At 42.0% G+C, this 21,646-nt stretch overlaps 1 protein-coding gene across 2 annotated transcripts in view; it reads left to right on the top strand.

The window, feature by feature from the left end:
* The first annotated feature begins 2,711 nt into the window (after window positions 1–2,711).
* The window catches only part of LOC149310012 (integrin beta-1-like), a 60,000-nt gene continuing 41,065 nt past the window's right edge, over window positions 2,712–21,646 (top strand). For both annotated transcript variants that reach the window (XM_089533485.1, XM_089533484.1), the window contains exon 1: window positions 2,712–2,985. In XM_089533485.1, coding sequence (XP_089389611.1) covers window positions 2,977–2,985 — 9 coding nt within the window. In that variant the 5' untranslated portion in view covers window positions 2,712–2,976. The remainder of the gene's footprint in view (window positions 2,986–21,646) is intronic.

Here is a 21,646-nt window from a genome sequence, read left to right as displayed (position 1 = left end):
GGCATCCAGAGAAGGAGACTCCACTACTTCTCTAGGCAATTGGCTCCTTTGCCATCTCTCACTGTCAAGAAGTTCCTTCTAATGTTAATACTGTAGAATCATAGAATTGTGCAGTTGGAAGAGACCCCAAGGGCCACCCAGTCCAATCCCCAGCCATGCAGGAACTCACAATCAAAGCACAACCAACAGAGGGCCATCCAGCTTCTATTTAAAAACCTCCAAAGAAAGAGATTGTAGCTGTGCAGTAATTTGGATTTAGGGTAAACAATCCTCTCTAACTCTATCTACTGTGTGGAGGAGTGTTTCTTTTTCATTTGTGCAATCTTGTTGTTTCTTCAATCTCTCTCTTGTTTTAAGAATGATGTTGGCTAGGAATGATGGGAGCTGCAGTCCAACAATATCAGAAAAGCCATTAGTTGCCTATTCCTGCTCTACCTGAAAGAATGATATACTGTAGCAGATAATAGAAAGGAGTCAGACCTGAGCCCTTGGTAAATCACTACTAGTTATTTTGGACATGGGCTAGATCTGTGTGCCCAATGCTATCTGATATGGAAGACTGGCAATCATTATTATTTGAATGTGTCAAGTATTGGTACCATATTTGTGCCCATTGGCTATTGTTTCTTTCTTTCCTTGGCAACTCACCAGGGACCAGCAAGTGATGGCTCATTGACTATTGACGACCACTTCGAGTACCACTGGATTGGATACTCAATATAACAGTGTTTCAAATGAAAGATCCTCTTTTATACTAGGGAAAAAGAGACAGATGACTGTACTGTATGTATTCTCTTCCAAGCATTGCATAGGGAAATGATGCCGTTCTTTAAAGCAATGAAACAAAACAGCTTTTGTAACAGAGATTACATGATGTGCCTTGGATGGTTCCACTTCTGTATGTATCAAGAGAACCAACTTTTGTTTTTGTTTTTAAAGTACGTAGATGTAAGTTGTTTTATCAACTTCTAGATTAAACTCTATAATTTTAAGTGAAAATAGCGATGTAAGATACAAAGTGAATGCTTATATTGGATTTTTATTATTATTAATGATACTGAGAGTATTTTGATATGTTACTGCAGGGAATAATTATGCTGAATTATTATATAAATAAATATTATAAAATAATAAAGTAGATGTAAGGATAAAGTTATTGAAAGTCTGGTTTTAACAATGGTCATTTGTAAACAGAGGCACTGTAAACTAGCCTTTGTGTGACTTGTCACTTCATTTCCATACACAAAAGATTTTGAATTTGAATTGATATTCTCACACACTCGGTTTCTGCTTCATCAAATGCACCTGAGGAAGTAGACTTTAGTCTACGAAAGCTCATGCTGCCAACTTCTTTCTTTCAGTTAGGGCCAAAACAGACGGCCTTAAGGGGTGGCTTGACACTGTCCCTTTGGTCACCAGATTGGGGCCACGGCAACCACATACCTCCTTTTTAGGCTGGAAAAAAGCCGTCCTTTCCCCGCCAAGGTGGCTTTTCAGTGCTCCCATGGTATGCAGTGTCTAAACGCCGTGCCACCAGAGTGCTGAAAAGCTGCCACCGTGTGAGTAGTGGAGCAGCATGATGCCTGCTTTGGGGCAACATCAGGGCATGCGTCGTCTGTACCCCATGCCCCCATGCCATTGGGAAGCCAGCGTATTTTACTGGTCTGTACTGGCCCTAAATCTCAAAGGTGCTACAAGATTTCTCTACATACTGAAAGAAAGAAGTTAGCAGCATGAGCTTTTGTAGACTTAAGGGTACTTCCTCAGGAGGAGCTAATACCCCAGAGGAGAAGTTCAAGACTCAAAATGACCTTAATAGATTAGAAAGCTGGGCTAAAACTAACAAAATGAACTTCAACATGAAGAAATGTATAGGATTGCATTTGGCAAAACAAAAAATGAAATGCATAAATATAGGATGGGGGACACCTGGGTTAACAAGACTACATGTAAAAGGGACCTAGGAGTCCTCATAGACCAGAGGTTGAACATGAGTCAACAATGTGATGTGGCAACCAAAAAGGCCAATGCGATTCTAGGCTGCATCAGTAGAAGTGTAGTGTCTAGATCATGGGAAGCAATAGTGCCACTCTGTTCTGCTTTGGTCAGGCCTTGTCTGGAACCCTGTGTCCAGTTCTGGGTATCATCATTCAAAACGTTGACAAACTGCAGCAAGCCCAGAGAAAGGCCACAAAAATGGTCAAGGGTCTGGAAACTGTGCCTTCTGAGGAGAGACCTCGGGAGCTGGAGAAGAAAAGGTTGAGAGGGGTGAAGCCTGCGTGGCAGACTGGGGTTGGCCTGGGGGGCCCTTGGGGGCCTCTTCCAACCCTGTGATTCTATTTAGAACCTTAGAGAGCAGTGGTCCCCAAACGGTGCTCTTTCAGGGACTTCAGCTCCCAGAATCCCAGGCTATTGGCCCACACAGCTGAGGCTTCTGGGAGCTGAAGTCCAAAGTCTCTTAAAGTTTGGGGACCACTGCTCTAGAGCCAGGAAAGGAGTCTTTGGCAGGAGCCTGTGTGGCAGAATGGGGTGGGACTGGGTGGCCCTTGGGGACCTCTTCCAACTCTAGGGTTGCCAGATGCATTTGGTGGAGAGGTCAGCCAGGGAGCGGCTGCCCTGGGGCTGAGGCTGCTTCTTTGCTCAGCCCCTTGCTTGCCCGGCCGCATGCTCCTCCCTGGGCCTGACGGCAGCAGCCAGGAATGCGCTTCCGGAGGCGCAGGAGGAGCCCAGCGGCCCAGGCCCCGCCGCCGCCGCTCGAGAGAGAGAAGGGAGAGACCAGAGAGGGAGGCTGGCGGGGGAGCTGAGCCCAAGGAGAGCCCTCCTGCTGCCCTGCCCACCTTCAGCAGCCCCCTGAGGAGGCAAAGCCAGCTCCCTTGGAGAGGGAAAGAAAGAAGAGAAAGAAAGAAAGAAAGAAAGAAAGAAAGAAAGAAAGAAGCGTGTGGGGGCTCCTCCCCACGACCACCTTCGCCCCCAGCCATGGGCCAGGTATGGGGCTGGGCGGGAAAAGGGGCTTCCCTTGGGCTTTCCCAGGACATGCTCCACTCCCAGGTCCTCCATTTCAAGCCTTTGCTCTCCAGGAGAGAGCCCTCAAAGTCCTCCATTTTGAGCAGGGAGCTACATTTCTAGCCGGGTTTTGGAGCTTTTAGTTGGGCATGTCCTCCATTTCTGACTTTTCGGTCCAGGAAGGATTCCAAACGTCCTCCATTTTGATCAAGGCTGAGGGGGGATTCATATTTCTAGGAGGGGCTTGGTTTGGACCTGTCCTCCCTTTCAGCCTTTTCTGTCCAGAAGGGATTCCTGAAGGTCCTCCATTTTGAGCCGAAAGAAGAAGCAGGACTTTACACTTCGAGGAGGGTTTTGAGCTTTTGTTGGCTCATGTCCACCATTTCAGTCTTCTGTCCAGAAAGGATTCCAAAAGGTCCTCCATTTTGAGCAGGGCTTTACATTTCTAGGAGGGCTTGGAGCTTCTGTTTGGTCACGTCCTCCATTTCAGCCTTGTGTCCGGGAGAGATCCCCAAAGGTCCTCCATTTTGAGCAGGGCTAAGAAGGAAGGATTGACATTTTTAGGAGGGCTTTGAGCTTTTCTTGGGCCATGTCCTCCACATCAACCTTGGCTGTCCAGGAGGGAGTCCAAAAGCCCCTCCATTTTGAGCCAGGCTAAAGAGCATGAGTTTCTCTTTCTATATTTTGGAGCTTGTCTTTGGGCACGTCCTCCACTGCAGCCCTTTCTGCCCAAAGGGTCCTCCATTTTGAGCAGGGCTTTACATTTCTGGGAAGAAATGTAGTTGGTCACATCCTCCATTTTCAACCTTTTCTGACCAGGAGGGATTCCAAAGGGCCTTCTGTTTTGAACAGGGCAAAGAAGCAGGGGTTTCTATTGTGAACAAGCATGAGTTTCTGGGTTTTTTTAAGCTTTATATTGTGTTCTGTCCTCCCTTTTTTCAGGAAGGTCCTCCATGAGGGGGTCCCTTGTCCTCCTTTGGGATGAGGGTCTCTCTGGGCGCTGGGTGGTGCCTCTGGGTCACTTGCTAACTCTTTTGTTTCAGGCTTGTGGAGTCTCTCTGGGTGGAAAGTTGGAGGCAGGTTAAGAGAAGGAAGACCAGACCAGACCTCCAGCTTTCTGTTCACTTGATTCTCTGCTCCTGAGCTTCTCTTCTGGGGCAGGGAGGGAAGGGAGGGAGGCCTGCTGCCTTTGTGCCCTTTTTCAGCAACCCTCCAGACCCAAAGGCGGGGCTCTTGGAAAGGCCTCTGGGGTGGAGAAGGCATTACACTAGGCCTTCCCTGGACACAGATTTTTGTTTTATCCACCCATTCAAGCCTCCACTGCTTGCAAATAGCCCCCAAACACCTCACTTCCAACAATCAAACCTTGATTTTGTCATCTGATAGAAGGGACCCCATTTTGTTGCCGGGTGCCTTCAAGTCTTCTTGACTTATGCAGGGTGACCCGGCGTCCTCCTCTTCCAGGACATGCCCTACATTTCAAGTCTGTCCAGGAGGACCTAGGTCCAAAACACACTGCAGAAATCGTCCAGTTGGAGACTGCTTTAACTGCCCTGGCTCAGTTATTCTGGCAACTGTAGTTTTGTGAGATAATGAGCCTTCTCTGTCAGAGAGCTTTGGTACCTCAGTAAACTACCATTCCCAGGATCCCTGGTCACTGAGTTAATGTGATCTCAAACTGGATTATTGCTTCAAGGTGTTTTGGACCTAAGAAGCGTGAATTTATGTTTGTATTGGTATCTGGGAACTGTAGTATTGTATTTTAATTACACAATTATAATTGTATAATTAGAAAAAGTTGAAAATGGAGGACGCAGTCAACTGAATTATAACTGTCAGGGCAGTTAAATTATTCCCTACCATTATGCCAGGGCCATTAAATAATTATAATTGTATTATAAATATAATTGTATTATAATTATACAATACAATGATAATATGTATTATATTGGTATAATATAATTGTTTAGATTTTATTTGATTATGTTCCCCATTTTTCTTGAATGTCCTCTGTTTTGCAATGCTTTGTCCTCCTTTGCACTCTTGTGTTTTGGGTTTGCTGTTTGGTGAGGTATTCAGCCTCATGGGTCAGAGAATTCTGGTCCCTCCTTAGTCCAAGACACAGGGCAAAAATAATCCAGTTTGAGACCGGTTTAACTGCCCTGGCTCAGAGTGCTCTGACAGAGAAGGCTAAATGTCTCACATAACTAAAGTTCCCAGAATTCCCTACCATTGAGCCAGGGCAGTTAAAGCAGTAACAAACTAGATTATTTCTGTTTTGGACCCTTGTTACTGCTGTGTGCCTTCAAGTCGTTTCTGACTTGGGGCGACCTTAGGGTGAAGCTATCGCAGGGTTTTCTTGGCAGGTTTCTTCAGAAGGGGGGTGTTATGGCCATCTTCTGAGGCTGAGAGCATGTGACTTGCCCAAAACAACCCACTGATTTTCATGGTCCAGTCAGGATTTGAACTCTGGACTCCAGTGTCATAGTCCAACACTCAAACCACTTTGCCAGGCTGGCTCTCTATTTTATTACACCTGGTATTTAATGGGACTAGAGCATCCATGGAATCTGGTATCCTGGAACCAAACCTCAGAGGATACGAAACTGCCTTCGATTTTAAGTGAATGGAAACCATCTTGGCCCCTCCCTCTCCTTCCCTTCCCAGCTGCTTAAATAACTAGCATTTCTGGGAACAATGTTGCAGTGAAAGCAGCTGATCATTTGTGGCACTGGCTCCAGAGGACAACAGGCTACAAAGACATCTTGTTGTTGTCATTTTGTATCTTCAAGTCATTTTTGAGTTATGGAGACTGGGATTAATCTATCATAGGGTTTTCTTACCATGTTTCTTTGTTGTGGCCATCCTCTGAGGCTGAGAGAGTGTGACTTGCCCAAGGTCACCCAGTGGGTTTTTATACTTGAGTGGCGATTCGAACCCTGGTCTCCAGAGGTTCAGATCACTCCACCTCACTGGCTTTCAACAAAGCCTTATATTGCCTTAAGTATAGAGCACTTTGTGTGTTGCCAGAGTGGGCGGTTGAGGGGGGAGAGAGAAAAGGAAGGGCAAGATTTCATTTGTGTAGTTCTAGGAGGTCATCTTTTTTCCTTGCTCGCCTCCACCCATGCTAATTTCATTTCTGTTTGCAAGTTTGGTGGAGTTAAATTGTACCCTAGCGGAAAGAGGATGGGAAAGCAGAGCCTGCCACTCTAGGGAGAATATACAGGAAATCCATGTCATGCCATTTCCCTGGAGGACTTAACACAATCTAAGTGTGAGATGAGTCTGCCTAGCTTGCAAGTAGGGTTTGTGTACTTCATTGGAGTTTCCAGCTGGGCCCATGATCTAATATGCATTTCCCCCCCAGAAGTAAGCTCCATTAAACATTCTGGAAAGGGATCTGATAGCACCTTTGACACCAACTGAAAGAAAGAATCTGGGCACATGCTCCCAGCTTCTTTCTTTCAGCTAGTGTCAAAGGTGCGACACAGTCCCTTGGCATATTCTTTTTGCAGCCTAACACATGTCTTTGAACTCTATTAAACATGTGATATTTGAGTAAATATCTGCCAACAGGTTCTGTATATTTGCATAGGCCTGCAGTTTAACATTATGATCCTATGGTTATAAGGCACTCCCCTTAATTTTGCTGCAAAGTTTTGCTGCAACCCAGTCCCAACTTTACTTAACATGGATGTAGCCTGTCTTTCAGCTGCCAAAGTTTTTGTGTGCTTTTACGTTGTTTCTGGCATATGTCGACCCTATTATGGGACTTTTCATGGCAAGATTTGTTCAGAGGGAGTTTGCTGTTGTTTTCTTGTGAGGCTGAGAGAGTGTGATTTTCCCAGGGTCCCCCAGTGGGTTTCCATGGCTGACTGGGGATTTGAAACAAGGGCTCCTGGAGTGGAAAATTATTTCTGAGTCTGCATGGAGCTCAGGATGCTTTGTATGCTATTTCCTGGAGAAATTATCTTTGGATTTCTCTCCCATAAAATGTTGTTATAACAGACACATATATAACACTTTTTTCGCATTCTGAAACTCAAGGTAGCGTATATATTCTGTGGTGACAGTTTTCATTTATTATTACACTACTGTATGCTTTTGAAACTTTAACATGCCCTTTTAGGGACTTTTCACTGTTCCCCTCTTTCCCATCTCTACTCCACCCACCTGCAACGTCTGAGCAGCACTTTTGCTATTAATAAATTTCTGTTTGGTTTCCTTTTTCTCTGATGCCTTTAATTACCTTAACTAAGGCACTCAGACTGTTAACCACACAACCATATTGTGAAGTAGCTACAGGCTAAGAGAGAGTTTGATGGCTAAGCAAATTTGATGCTGCAAGCTAAAAGGGAGTTTGCTGGCTGAGTTTGCTGGCCCTCCAACCAAGCCTGCCTCTTTGTCTTCTGCATTGCATTGCTACTCTTAGAAATACTACTCTGACTTAGGAGTTTATCATACAGGAGGAATTTCTCTTAATTTTGAATGAAAAGAAAGTGGGGCCAGAATGCATTCACATGAATTCGCTAGTTCAGCAAATCTAGGTGAATTCGAATTGCGTTCAAACTGACTTCCCATTGCCCAAAAATACCTTGCCATTGCCCGAAATTGTGTGTGGTAGTCTATCATGCAATAACGTTAAACCCCATGATTGCATTCGGATTGCCATTGATTTATACTTCCAATTTCCCTTGTCTGATAAACTCCACTGATTTACATCATAACCCAATGAAGGTAACACTTTATACACATGGTGAAACTGAGCTGTGATATGTGGAAGCCTATATAATAATAAAACACATTAGTGTTTATGGTGCCACAAGATAGCCTAAATACCCTAAAGGCACTAGATCCTGTCTGATCTTGGATACTAAGATGGTTAGTACTTGGATGAGGGATTACCTGGTGCTGTAGGCTATATTTCAAAGGACAGAATTGGCAAAACCCCTCTCAATATCCCTTGCCTATGAAAACCCTGTGAAATTTATGGGGTTGTCATATGCTGACAGGTGACTTGAAAACACTGTGTAGCTCTTAGATGTATATTTGGACTAAATGTTTATTATTCCAATCCTTTCTCCCTCATCAAGTGTTAACTGGCTTACAGTTATTTAAAAATAACAATATTAAATCTAAGAAAATTTAAAAACAAAAGAGCATGATCAACATGCTTTCATCAGCCAGCTAGTTGGTTATTGATGTATACCACTGGCAGCAAAACTAAGCTCCTCAGGAAAACCAAATTAATATAGATTATACAGGGACTCAAAACAGTTGTCCCAGGCATACAAAAATGGAGACATCCATCCTGCCTTCCTCACTTACCAACTTCAGATCTGTATACACCCATGAACCCCACTGGTTGACCTTAAACCTGTCATATTCTTTGTCGTATGATCTCCTCCTAAATCTTTAATTGATGTTTTAATTGTACAAGAAGCCTCCACCTTTTGATACCCCCTTATCTGACAACTTGGTCTTTTGATGCTTGCAAATTAAAGAAAAGTTCCATTAATCCAACAAGGAGTCCGCTCTTTTGTCAGTTCTTTTCTATGGAATTTATCACACGAAGGAGATTGAGGGGTTATCACAGAAATATCCCAAAAAAAATTGCAAAGTTACACGGCACAATTTCTGGTGACATCACACAAAGAGCAGAATTAAACCAGACACAAAGTAGGATTAAGCCACATCTTTTTACCTTCAGAACATCAGCGAAAATGCATTTTCAAATTTGTTATATTTTCAGAATTACGATGGCATGTTAGCCAAATTCACTTCATCTTCACAATAACCCTCCTTTTCCTCATTTTCTGGGTTATCCCATGATTCTATGGGGCGGGTTTGCTTCTGGTGGTGCCTTGGCGAAAGAGGGAACTAGGGTCAGCTGCCTCCCACCCCCCTCCAGGTCATGTCCGGGTTTTGGGTATGTAGTTATTTTACTATTGGCAAGGTAGATGAAGGCACAGCATTGTCCATTCCTTGGTGGGACTTGATGCTGGCTGGCAGAATGTGTGGGAACATGGGATAGCAGCATTTTTGTTTTCTGTGACCATATGTTAATGTGAACAGCGCAATGTATACATGCATGCATATCGCTGCACCTTTGCATGTATACAGATATGTCTAATATGGGGATAGATAAAATCACATATGTGCCCATATGGCAACCTGTGTGTATTTGTGCAAGTTCACTGATCTAGCTATCTATCTATCTAATGGCAAACACCCGTGAGAAGTCATATCATGATTTCCGGTGACAGGACGACTTGTTATGGCTGGGGGGCTGGGAAGGGATTAGTTTGTTTTTTATTGTATTTTATTGTGCTTCCACTGTTGTTAGCCGCCCGGATTCCTTGTTGATTGGGCGGGATACAAATAAATTATTTATTATTATTATTATTATTATTATTATTATTATTATTTGGATGCTTGAATCCATAGATAAAAAAAATCTATGGATGTGAAGGGTTGACTACTCATTTCTGAGAAATGCAAACCAAAATGGCTAAGACGGCTTACTCAAAAACACGAATACAAGAGGAAGTGTCTGGGCCGCAGAACATGTAACCATTCTTTTGAATCAACAGTTTTCACTCCATCATGTTATCAAATTAGATCCAATGAAAAATGAGGCAAGTGTTTCTCCAAATTACTGCTAAAGTTATTCCAGAAAATATATTTCCATAAGTAGGAGATCACACACAAGAATGACACAGACCACATTGCACAAAGATAAGAAATCCTTATTTCTCAATCACCCCTTACCCCACATGTCCTCTGGAACACTATTATACATTTTATTTCTTTGTTCTACACATATGGTCAGCACAACACACCATGCAAATCTGTGCACCATTTATCCATCCTGCAAATACAATTACAACTCCCCCCAAAAAATCATACAGCTTTAAAAATAAAAATTGGGAGGAGGTAGGGGCCCTTCTTAGGTGTGACATTGTGGACCTCTGCTTTGAAGATTTTTTTTTAATCTCTGCTTTGAAGTTATAATTTTTAGTTTTTTGTCTTCCATAGACAAGAACCCGTTTTCATGAACAATATTTAAAGCTCAGTGTCCTTTTCAGGTGATTTATTATAGAAATTATGGCATCCGTCTGAGGGAAAATGAGCAGGGCTAATGATTGCAGATTCAGATCATGTGGTATTACTTAAGGCTGTGTACTGTAGAAAAATCAGTGACTCTTTTCTGCCTGAGTTTAGGTTTATTTAGTTTTTTTTATTGAGTGAATCATTAAAAGATGACTTGCATACAGCATCAAACTAGATTAAACACAGTCCCGTTAATAGATATGTGTGTGCATATGCGCCTTCGAGTCATCTGCCAACCAATGGTGATCTCATGAATTTCATAGGGTTTTTTAGGCAAGGAATACGCAGAGGTAGTTTTGCCAGTTCCTTCCTCTGAAATATTACCGACAGCACCTGGAATGTGTTGGTGGTTTCCCATCCAAGTATTAACCAGGGCTGACCCTGCTTAGCTTCCAAGATCAGACAGGATTTGGGTGCCTTTAGGGTATTCAGGCCCTAGTTAATAGATCTATGTACAGTTTAATTTTAATTTGTCCTTCCCCACTACCTTTTTTAAATAAATTTCATACTAGATTAAATGACAAAGGGCTGAATCCTGTTGGTTTGTTTCAACTAAATGAACCCATTGAATCAATGAGTCAACATTCAATGAGTCTACCCTACTTGAGACTATCAATAGTATTTAGGTCAGAAATGAGAAGTATGGTGTTGTCCGCATCCTCAAACATTTGGCAAGATAATTCACAAATGTTAAACACAAAAGAACAGTTCAGTTTCATTAAAATAACTGAAGAAAGTTTGCCAGTGATTTCACTGAGATGTGGCCTGCATCTGTATCTAAAAAAAATTAGTCTGAACAGATGAAAAGATAAGACCAGGGCTACATCTGCACTGCAGAAATAATTCAGTTTGACGCCACTTTAATTGCCGTGGCTCAATGCAATGGGATGCTTGGGGATTGTAGTTATGTAAAATATTTAGCTTTCTCTGTCAGAGAGCTCTGGTGCCACAGCAAACTACACTTCCCAGAATTCCATAGCATTGAGCCATGGTAGTTACAGTGGGGTCAAACCAGATTATATCTGCAATGCAGATGCAGCCTAGGTTGGTTGTTCTGAAGTGACTATGAGCAAGTAGACTTCTCCTGTAGTGGGAAGAGGACATCCTGTAGCAGATTGTCCCTCCCATTTGCTTCAACAGGCAGACGCCTGGATTGAAAGAGGAAGGTTGACTGCCATGATTCCCCACTCAAGTACCTGCCTCCATTCTACACAGATGCTGACGGGAGCAATATACCACATCACAACCACCATTTTCTCTTCCTACTCACTACTACTTCTATTTTAATCATTTAAAACATTTCTTCTCTTCCTACCATTGCTCTGCTTCCATTCCAAGTGCCCAGCTGTTCCTTCCTCACTTTTCTTTTGTGGATAGACAAGACCATAGAAAGGGAAGGAAGCAGCTTGAGTTTGTTGACATTGTGTCCCTTTCCTCTGTGTCCCTTCTGTGTCCTTTGACTCAACCCAGGAACCATTTGAAAATAGTGAACTTACGGCATGGGTGCTGAGCTATAGCCAAGTTACGATAAAGCAGATGACTCATACTTATATCACAAAAATGTATTCCAAGGAAATGAATAAGCAGTCTTTTTCTAAGACAGCAAATAACGTACTGAAGGTATCTTAAAAGAGCCACCAGCAATAAGCAGACATCTAGTTATTAAGGTAATTTGCTGAAGGCCTGGATTAAAGCAAAAGTTTCCAGTAAATAACAGTTTCCAACAGTGAGAACTATGGATTGTTTAGTGAGAACAAACCAGGGTCAAAATTTCACATCCCATCCTGTACACTGGATAGTGTTAAATTAAAGTCTGTACATTTGACCATAGCAGGAAATACTGCTTCATTTAAAATCAGAAGTACACAACTCCATTGATACTGAATGTCAGTGGAAATTAGATGCACAACTTAGAGGAGGACTGGAATTTGCTGGAGAAATATGTTTAAAATAATAGAAAATAAAGAAACTTGAATATACATTGAAAGAATGTAAATAAGAAAAATGAATTGTGACTAAACAATTCACTCCAGGAGAAGTCAGGAAAAATAGACATAAAATACTAAATATAAAGATTTAAAATATATAAAGGGGAGAGAAAGGATTCTTCCTTTTATTGTCTTGATTATTATTATTATTAAGGTACAGTTAAAATGTATGGATAGTGTGCTTAAGGAATTATGAATAAACTGGAGCGTACATGGCAACATTGATTGCCAAAATGAAGGAAGCATAGGCTATAAGCAATTTCCTTTATTTTCTGAGAAAGGAAGAAGATTTGAAGCATTGTATAAATATGTATCATACAGAAGACCTACCTATATGGAAATTTAATGCAATATGGTGCATTAAAAAGATGTAAAATTTTATAAAATATGTTAATAAAAACAATTTTAAAAAGAAGTACACAACTCCAACTTCACTGTAGCTTCCTTGAAGATGTTAATGGTTTCTTTTTATGTCTGAAACAGTGTTAGGCCAGATATTTTTAATTTCAAGCTAGTGCCCATAGTCGAAATCCAAATCTTACTCCCAACAAGAGATCAACTAAATGAACGGGAACTTGTAAGCCAACATTTATGTTAGTTGTATTTATTTAGTTAGGGCCAACAATAGCATTTAGGCCGACATACAGTCAGTTAGAAGTTTGAACAAATATCATATACCTACACACAAGTGACCCCCCCCCCCCCTTGTATGAGTGGGAAAACATATCTGGAACTTGCAGGTAAATATAACTTTCAGTGGTGTCTCCATGGCCATGCAGTGACTGATGGAGAGCAAGGGGCATTGGAGAAGCATCTGACCATGTCGCTATGGCCAGGTGCAGAACAATGGCATCACTACTGATACCTCTAGGGTCCTTTGGTCTTTAGGTTCCAGAGATGTTGAATTGGCATCTTTCAGGAGTGCTGTAGTTGTGTAGTCGTGCATGGCAGCGTGTGAGACTAGTTAGCCATAAGGACTCTTCCACCTCTAAGATTCTATGAAGTCATTGTTTTATATCTGGCCACTGGGACATAGCCAGCTGCTTCTCTGATGTCCCATTTCTTTGTTGGTTGCTACATGGCCATGGAGAGTAGCTAAAAACTGTAGCTAAAAACTGGTTTTGGGGAAAAAATTGTCATTGCACAGGGCCAGTGGAGAATTCTGACCTCTTAAACAACAGCACCAACAATGACAAACTTACAGTGGATTCACACAATTGTAGGTCACTAACAGGATACCAGTATTTATTTTAAACATTTCATTGCTGGAGAAAAATCTGTAACTGCATGAAGTTAGAACTAAACATTTCAGATAGATATTTTTGGTTCTTGAAGTGCAGATGTTACAAAAGCACTTCACGGTTGTACTAAATATGGTTGGTTGTTGAACAACCTCTGGTAGCTTTTCAAAATAACTCATTACAACCTCTGGTATGTAACTCATTGCTCACAGTGAATATTCACAATAATTTGGTTTCCTTTTATTCAGTATGTTAGGTTTCTTTTTTAAATAGTATAGATTATTTAGTAGTGTTTTGATGTTTATCTCAGATTGGCCTTTTTAGCCATCAACGCGCTTGTAGTAAGCGTGGGATGAGTCCTTCCCGAATCTTCGTTCGCGAAGAAAAGCCAGAGAGAGATGTACTGATGCAGAGAACATGGCTCGATTCTGTGCAGCTGTCATTGCTACATGCAGAAAAATCACTAAGGACCAGAATTAATGTTAAAAGTTGGAAATGGGATGCTAGAAGATAAGGCCCTCCATCCTGGTGTGAGGTGCTACCTGTCTATATGCACATTTGTGTTTTAACTGATTTTATGTAGATGTACTGGAATATTTGTAAGTTTGCTTTTACTGGTTAATATGAATATACAGTGTGCCGATGCCATGCGCAAACGCATTTTACGCACCTTTAAGCTTACACGGAAGCCACTTGGGGAGGGAAAACAATGGCGTGCATACCATGGGTGTTATTTCCTATGGGGCTCGAGCATAGGTGGATTTTCCCTTATGTGGGGGGATCCAGAACAGATCCCCTGCATAAGGAGAGGGCCCACTGTATTTTTGAGATACTTTGGTTAAGGACCGTAAATAAAATTGATTGATAGTGATGCAGACATTACACTAGGGATTCGCTGCTAAGCAGGTGTTGAGTAGTGAATTGTTAGCGTAATGTCTGTGATACTGCCATGTTGTGGAGAGTTATTTTGTGAGAGTTATAGGGAAGCAGTGGAAACAGGTATAATAGCAGATTTAGAAAGTGTTACATGGGAGGAAGCTGCTGTAACCTCAGCCTTTTCCCTGTGTAGAGGAAAGGAATATCCTAAATGTGGGTTGATCCACACCTTTCTCTGTAGACAGGGATGAATAAGCCTTCTGAGTGCTTCCAGTGGGTAGAACAATCCTCCCACAAAACTAGTCTTTATCCCTGCCTTTTCTCTGTACTCATGAGTTTCACTTCACTCTGCTCCAGGTGCTGGTTTTGGTGATATTTTTCTCTTTTGTTACTTCCTTTTTCTTCAGCCTTCAAAAGAAAGCCTTTTGAATCCTTTCCCAATCTGCTCTATAGTCAGCCCTCCACATTTGCTGCATTGACTTTTATGGATTTGATTATTCACGGATATGAGTAATATGTTCTCTCTAGGAATCTCTAAGCCCTCCAACATGACTCTGCCGGAGGTTGACCATAACTCACAGTGTACCACCTAAGACCTTCCTGGAGAAAATACTTCTCTAGGCATGCCTGGGTTCTCCAGCATGATTCTATGGTCTGTTTGACCATAGAGTTGAACATGGGGGCGCTATAGATGCCTAAAGAGGTATTCTCTCAGGTAAAAAATATAGTGCTTTTTTTAGTTGCGGTTTTTCCACTTTCATGCGGGCCCTGTGCCCCTAACCCCACCAGAGGTGGAGGTCACACTGTATTTATTCTCGATCTCGTCTCCCCCACACCCTTTCTTGCCTCTGCTCATTACCCCCACCCCGGCTTGGTGGCCACATGGAAGGGAAAGGATACACAAAGAAAAATTTCCAGAATGGTAAGGGAAACTCCAGCCATGCCAGTGAACCAAGCTGTGATGAGAACCTCCCACACCATTATTGCTGAACTGCTTGGTCAGCTGCTGGGCATCAGAGGTCCAGGGGTGCCTGGTCAGTCGCTTGAAGAAGTCAATATCCACCCCATCTATTATTTCTTTGTGTTTATGTGTCTTAAAGTCACCTGTCAACATATGATGACAACATGAATTTCATAGGGTTTTCTTAGGCAAGGAATACTCAGAGGTGGCTTGACATTGCCTTTCTCTGAAATACAGGGTGATTCAAAAAGAACATTGTAAAGGTAAAGCTGTGTACAGCCCACATCACCTGGTAGTCCTTGTCCCCCTCCAAGTACTAACCAGGACTGATCCTGCTTAGCTTCCAGGATCAGATAGAATCTTGTTCCTTCAGCATGTTTAAACCTTATCTGTTATTTAGTCCCACCCCATGTATAATGGTTTCTGTTATGTCCTTAGAAATGGAGGGTGCCTTTCTGAAACAATCCGCTTCTATGTGTGCAGACACTCATCATCTTGCAGGTTTCTAACATGGAAAGTCTCCAGGTCCTTCTCTTCAGACCCTTTGCCCTTCACACACATAGGCGGGTTACAGACGGGCAGGGGAAGACGTCTTGAAAGTGTCTTCCCCTGAATACGGGGTCTCCAGACTGCCCACCCTGGGGGCGTGGCTCAGGTGTATGGGGCTTCCACACCGGGGGCAGTGAAGACGCCTCACCTGGGACCGTTTCTTACCCGCAGCTTCCATACCGCTGCCTCGCAGGATGCTGCAAAGAGAGAGGCAGCTTCCGCACGGACGGCCGCAAACGCGGCTTTTTTCCTTTTGCCGGCTGGCGGATGCGCAGCTGCGCCGGTCAGCACCGGTGGCAGAAAGCGTATGCGCACATTTAAAGCACCCAGGCCACATTAAACTTTTCCCCCCGCCCTACCCAAGAACAAAGGTGGCCTCCTGCCAGCTGGTGATCAGCTGGTGTTGGCATCCTTGTCCGCTTGCGCGTTGCCAGTGTCACCAGCATCATGGATGCCTCCTTTCCTTTGATCCCCGTGCTCTTGCTGAATCTGCAATGCACAGCCACAGCTGTCACCTCTGCCACCGCTGTCCCCCTGTCATCCCCCATCACCTCCCTTGTACATATGTAAATATTTAAAGTTTTAGCGTTTTTTTATTGTTAGGTGAAAATGGCACAGGAATGTGTGTAGGGGTTCACTTTAAATTCCAAACTTTCCCTTATCACTTTCTCCAGCCAAAACATCCGCCAGCAAAACTTACAACTTTCCACGATTCTAGCAGCGCATGCGTACATGTTGCTCTAGGGTTGGGGTTATGAGCACTAAAATAGAGTGCAGCTGCGCCGCAGCTTCCACAGCTGCATGGCATCTGATGCTGCAATTAAAGCCTGACTGCAAACCGCGCATGTCCTGGGACCCCGACTCATTATGTGACGCAGCAGACACGGAGCTTTTAAATGGGCAACTTATATTTGCGGCGTGACAATTGTGGCGTACCGGTGCAGCAGCTTATATACGGAGATGCGCACGTACGCCGCTTATCAAAAAGAAGCGGAAAAAGCGGCACCTTTTTAATGCCGCTTCTTCCCGCTTGGGGCGTGCAGGCAGCGCGTTCATGACGCCATTCAGGTAAGGGCCATCTAAAGGCTATACCTTCATGACGTCATGAGCACACCCCTTTTTGCCTGTCTGTAACCCGCCATAGTGTGATGGAAAAGAGCATGGAGAGGAAAGAACTAGCACTTCTCCTTCTTGTATGTTGTTTCAGCACGCTCAACTCATGACTGAATAGGGCTGATCTTAGAAGTGGAAGGGACAACATTGCTACTAGTTTTGACAGGCCCTGGTCATAGTTCCCTGTGCTCCTCTGCTTTCTACCACATCATCCAATAAGATACCATGTATGAAGGATCTCTTTTTTATTTTATTTTTTTAATAGGGAGCATACATAGTGTAAAGTAACACACTTGCTGAGGCTGTGTTATTCATCCACCTTCATTTCCCCAAAGTGCCTCTAGGCCCATGAAGCCAGGTATTTAGAATCATAGAATTCATAGAGTTGGAAGAGGCCACAAGGGCCATCCAGTCCAACCCTATGCCATGCAGAAACTCTGTCACTTGCCTGCTCTAAAAAGATTTTTCTTCAGTCCGAAAAAGATACTGTGTTAATAGCAATTCATAGAAGCATAGACCTGTGCTGGATGTTCCTTCCAGGTGTCTTTGGTGATATAACACAACTCCCATCATCTACCACTTTCTGGTGGTTGTTTGGGAGATGGGTATGACCAGCTCCAAACGTACACTTCAGAGTTGCATCTTAATTGTGCCACTAGATGGATGGTTTTTATCCAAGACATATGCTTTGATCAAGGCAAGACATGCTCTACACTAAGGAAAAAGAAAAAGATACTTTGCAGTACAGTAATCAAAAGTGTCTGTGAATTATGCGTATCAGCGTATTTTTATTATGACTTTCTAAATACCCTAAAGGCAACAGATCTTGTCTGATCTTGGAAGCTATGCAGGATCAGCCCTAGTTAGTACTTGATGAAATATAGCCAATAGCACCTGGCAACAAATACCAAGTGCTGTAGGCTATATTTTAGCAGAAGGAACCAGCGGAACCATCTCTGATTATTCCTTGCCTAAGGAAACCTATGAAATCCTTGAGGTCATCCTAAGTCAACAGGCGACTTGAAGGCATATACATGTAGAGTGTACTCCTGCTAGACATCAAGTAGGAGTGATATATGGTACAGAAAATAACCACTGCGAATATTGTTCAGCCTTTCTTTCTTTCTTTCTTTCTTTCTTTCTTCCTTTCTTTCTTTTCTTTTTTTGGTTTCTCAAATTTTGTATATTCTCTTTGATAAACATGTTTATTTATCCATAAGAAACTTAAAATGGTATGGTGACTTGTTTTAATAGAGCCTGAAATTTTTAGAAAGTTGAATCTATTGCTTAAAGATGTTGTTTTTCCATCTGTTCACATGAGTTGTTTTAAGGTCTCTTTTAGACCCAGTCATGACAAGTAAATAACATTAAGAATAAATTCTTAATGTGTCTTTGGCCTGTTACAGACTGCCAAAATAAAGCTGCTTCGGGTCTCTTTGGAGGTATGCTATTTAAATGATGCATGCATCCTAAGAATCCGGAAGCTGCACCAAAGCTGCACTCCAGTGCTTAGGAATGGAGTGTGACTTTGGCGCGACCTCCGGACTCTTAGGACCCATGCATCATTTAAATAGCATACCTCCAAAGAGACCCGAAGCAGCTTTATTTTGGCAGTCTGTAACAGGCCTTTGACTTTTTAAATTTTGTCTAGGAATCTTATATGCCATGTTCTCACAAGACAGTCCTCGTAACTGCATACTTTTCAAAATGAAGCTGTGGTTTTGCTGTTCAGTTTAGGAATTGATAACTATTGAATATCTATAAAATATTTCATGTTATTTTATTTAAATATTTTATGTTGAATATTTCATTGGAACATTTTTGATGGCTAGGTTTTGTCTACCACTGAGCAGCTGTTGGCTTTCTTGGGTGGGGACATTGAAAAAGCCAGAGTGCTAAAGGAAATGGCAAACTTCCTTTTTCTGAAGAGAGAGAAATTAATACTATGCACATTTGGCCAAACATTTCCTTTTTGACTTTGAAAATGTAAAGAATGTGTCTCGTAGGATAGCCATCCCACCCTAATAAAATAAAAACAGACTATATCTGAGCTATCACAGCTTTTCTGAGGCCTTCCCTGTGTTGGCAGTAATTGAGGAAGAGTCCCAATGCTAGCCTGTCTGCTACTCTGTGGCTTAAATTGTACATTTCCCCCATCTCTGATTTATCTAGCCTAACACATGAATTATTAGATAAATGTTTCCAGGTTTAGTTAGTACAAATTAAGAAGCCACCATATAACCTTTTTCCTTTACCTCCAACAGGAGTGTAATTTACTTTCTTCCTAATGTGAATTTAAAAATTACAAACTACCAAGCATGTCTAGCCTTTGTAAAGGCTAAGGGTGTGTTTTAGGACCAGTCCTGTGTATAACACATACAGTGTTACTAAATGTGGATTTGAAAATTATACCCAATTTAAGAACCTCTACTAGAAGGCACTGTGGAAAGAAAGAAACTGAAATGTGTCATTTCATTGAAGCATATATTATCTCTGCTTTCTACTAGAAATAATTTAATTAATTAATTAATGTGCTTTATATCCTGCTTTTCTCCCTGGAGGGGACCCAAGGCAGCTCACAAATAAAATTCTAAAAACCTACTACAATAAAACAGTTAAAGTCCCACCTAAAAATAATATACAGTTACAAACATTAAAACCACACTAAAAACATGAAACTATGATAAAAAGTTCTGCTAAACAGCTGTGTCATGATTCTTGGAGAGATGAGTAGGAATTCATTGGTAGTGGAGATATGTTGATAACATTTAATCAGTATAATATAAGCCGGTAACCAAATGGTAGTGGTGCTATAAAATTAATATCGCTGCTAAATGAGAAGTTCTTATTCTGGTTGTGGAAGAACCAGAATCGGTGCTATTAATTCTTCTTCCTTCATTTGTGGAAGAAGAATTAATAGCACTGATTTGATAAGAAATGGAACTCATTTAATTATCCAACATTTGACTATTCTCAATGTGTGAATAAATCTAACTCACCACTTCATGCCTCAGCCAAATGTTGAGCATGTATATGTGTTGCGAACCAGTCATCAGACAGTTCAGAAAAGAAGCTAAACAAAATTACTTAGTCATTTCTTAGTACAAAGTACTTTCATAATCTAGGAAAGAATTGACTCAGATGCTCAGTTGGTATTGTCACTGTGCCTATGCATTAGATACAGGCATGCAAGAAATCTGTCTTGTGTATCTTCCCACACATGGCTGTCACTCAGGAATTTGTGGGCTGCTAAGCATTTGATAATGGTGGTGGCACTATTTATTCAATAGAATGAATAAATATTCAATGGAATAAATATTTCTCTGCCAAAATGATGAGAGATCTTCGTAGGTCTTGAGATGGTGCCCTCCATGTATTTTGGCATGTTGTTGTTGTGTGCCGTCAAGTCATTTCTAACTTATGGCAACCCTGTAACAGGGTTTTCTTGGCAAGATTTGTTCAGAGATGGTTCTGCCAGTGTCTCTTTGAAGCTGAGATAATGTGATTTGCCCAAGCTCACCCTACTGAGTGGTGATTTGAACTCTGCTCTCCAGAGTCATAGTCCAAACTCAAACAACTAAACTAGCCTTCTTTCTTATTGCCTCCTATCTTGTCAAGCACTATTTTTTTCTAGCAAGTTGTGTCTTTTATGATATTTCCAATGTACAATAGGCTAAGTTGTCATCTTGGCTTCGAGGGAGAGCTCAGGCTTGATTTGAAGTTTTAAAACAAACCAAAACCCTAGAAATATCCTAAATAGACTAAAAGCATCTTAAAGAATTTAACCCCTCCATCAAAACAATCTAAAGCAGTGGTTCTCACCCTGTGGTCCTCCAGATGTTTATGACTTCTTCTCCTAGATTCCCTCATCATTGGCCATGCTGGCAAAGGCTTCTGATGCTGACGCCCAAAACAGCTAGAGGATAAAAGGCTGAGAACCTCTGATCTAAGTTAAAACCATGCAGGTGTGCCAATTTGGATGAAATGAACGAAGCTTCAAAAACAATTATTTTCCTTGGTGTAGGAATGACAGCAGAGCCTGCACCAGATGGATATCCAATGGCAATTTTACAATTGGAATGCTACAGGAGAGAAGGCACCAGATGATCTTGATTTGAATGTTTATTTAAAGTATTTCACCTCTCAACCTGAGGCAATGTACAATGGATAAGATGATTTAAAAATTAAACACAGGTTGATCATATCTACTGTGGGATGTAGTACTGTGTCCCCCACACATACCACCACCATCCCAACCCAGTAACTGCTGCTACCAGTTACAGCTTATTAGTGTAGCCGTAGTAGCCTATGGAACCTGCTGTTTGAAAAGCCAAGGTTACCACAGAATTGTATAGTTGGAATGAAACCAATTCCTTGCCAGTTCAAGATGTTCCATCACATTTTATTTTTTCCATAAATATAGTTCGCCAACCATATCCACAGATTCAGTAATCCATGGCTTGAAAATGCTAAAACAACAACAAGAAAACCAAGCAATCAACCAAAAAGCAAATCTTGATTTTGCTATGTTATGAATGAATGAATGAATTTATTACAGCATATGGCCAGCACCATTTGCTATGTTATACAGTCCGCCTTTCCCTTATGCGGGGGAATTCCATGTATGCTCAAGCCCCATTTAAAAGGGGTGCACCATTATCCCTTCTGGGGCACACTCACCCTTCTTCTGGAGTGGCTTTCAGCATATGCTGAAAGCTGCATAAGGCGCTGCCACGTTTAACACGGGCACACTGTATAAGGAAGACCATTTTACAGTGTCATTGTATATAATGGGACTTCAG

The sequence above is a fragment of the Sceloporus occidentalis genome, unplaced genomic scaffold (genome assembly GCF_023333645.1).
Source record: "Sceloporus occidentalis isolate IW3139 unplaced genomic scaffold, rSceOcc1.0.p SCAF_7, whole genome shotgun sequence".
NCBI lineage: Eukaryota > Metazoa > Chordata > Lepidosauria > Squamata > Phrynosomatidae > Sceloporus > Sceloporus occidentalis.
The sequence above is the reverse complement of the archived record's forward strand: the minus strand, read 5'-3'. Positions and strand labels throughout refer to the sequence as shown.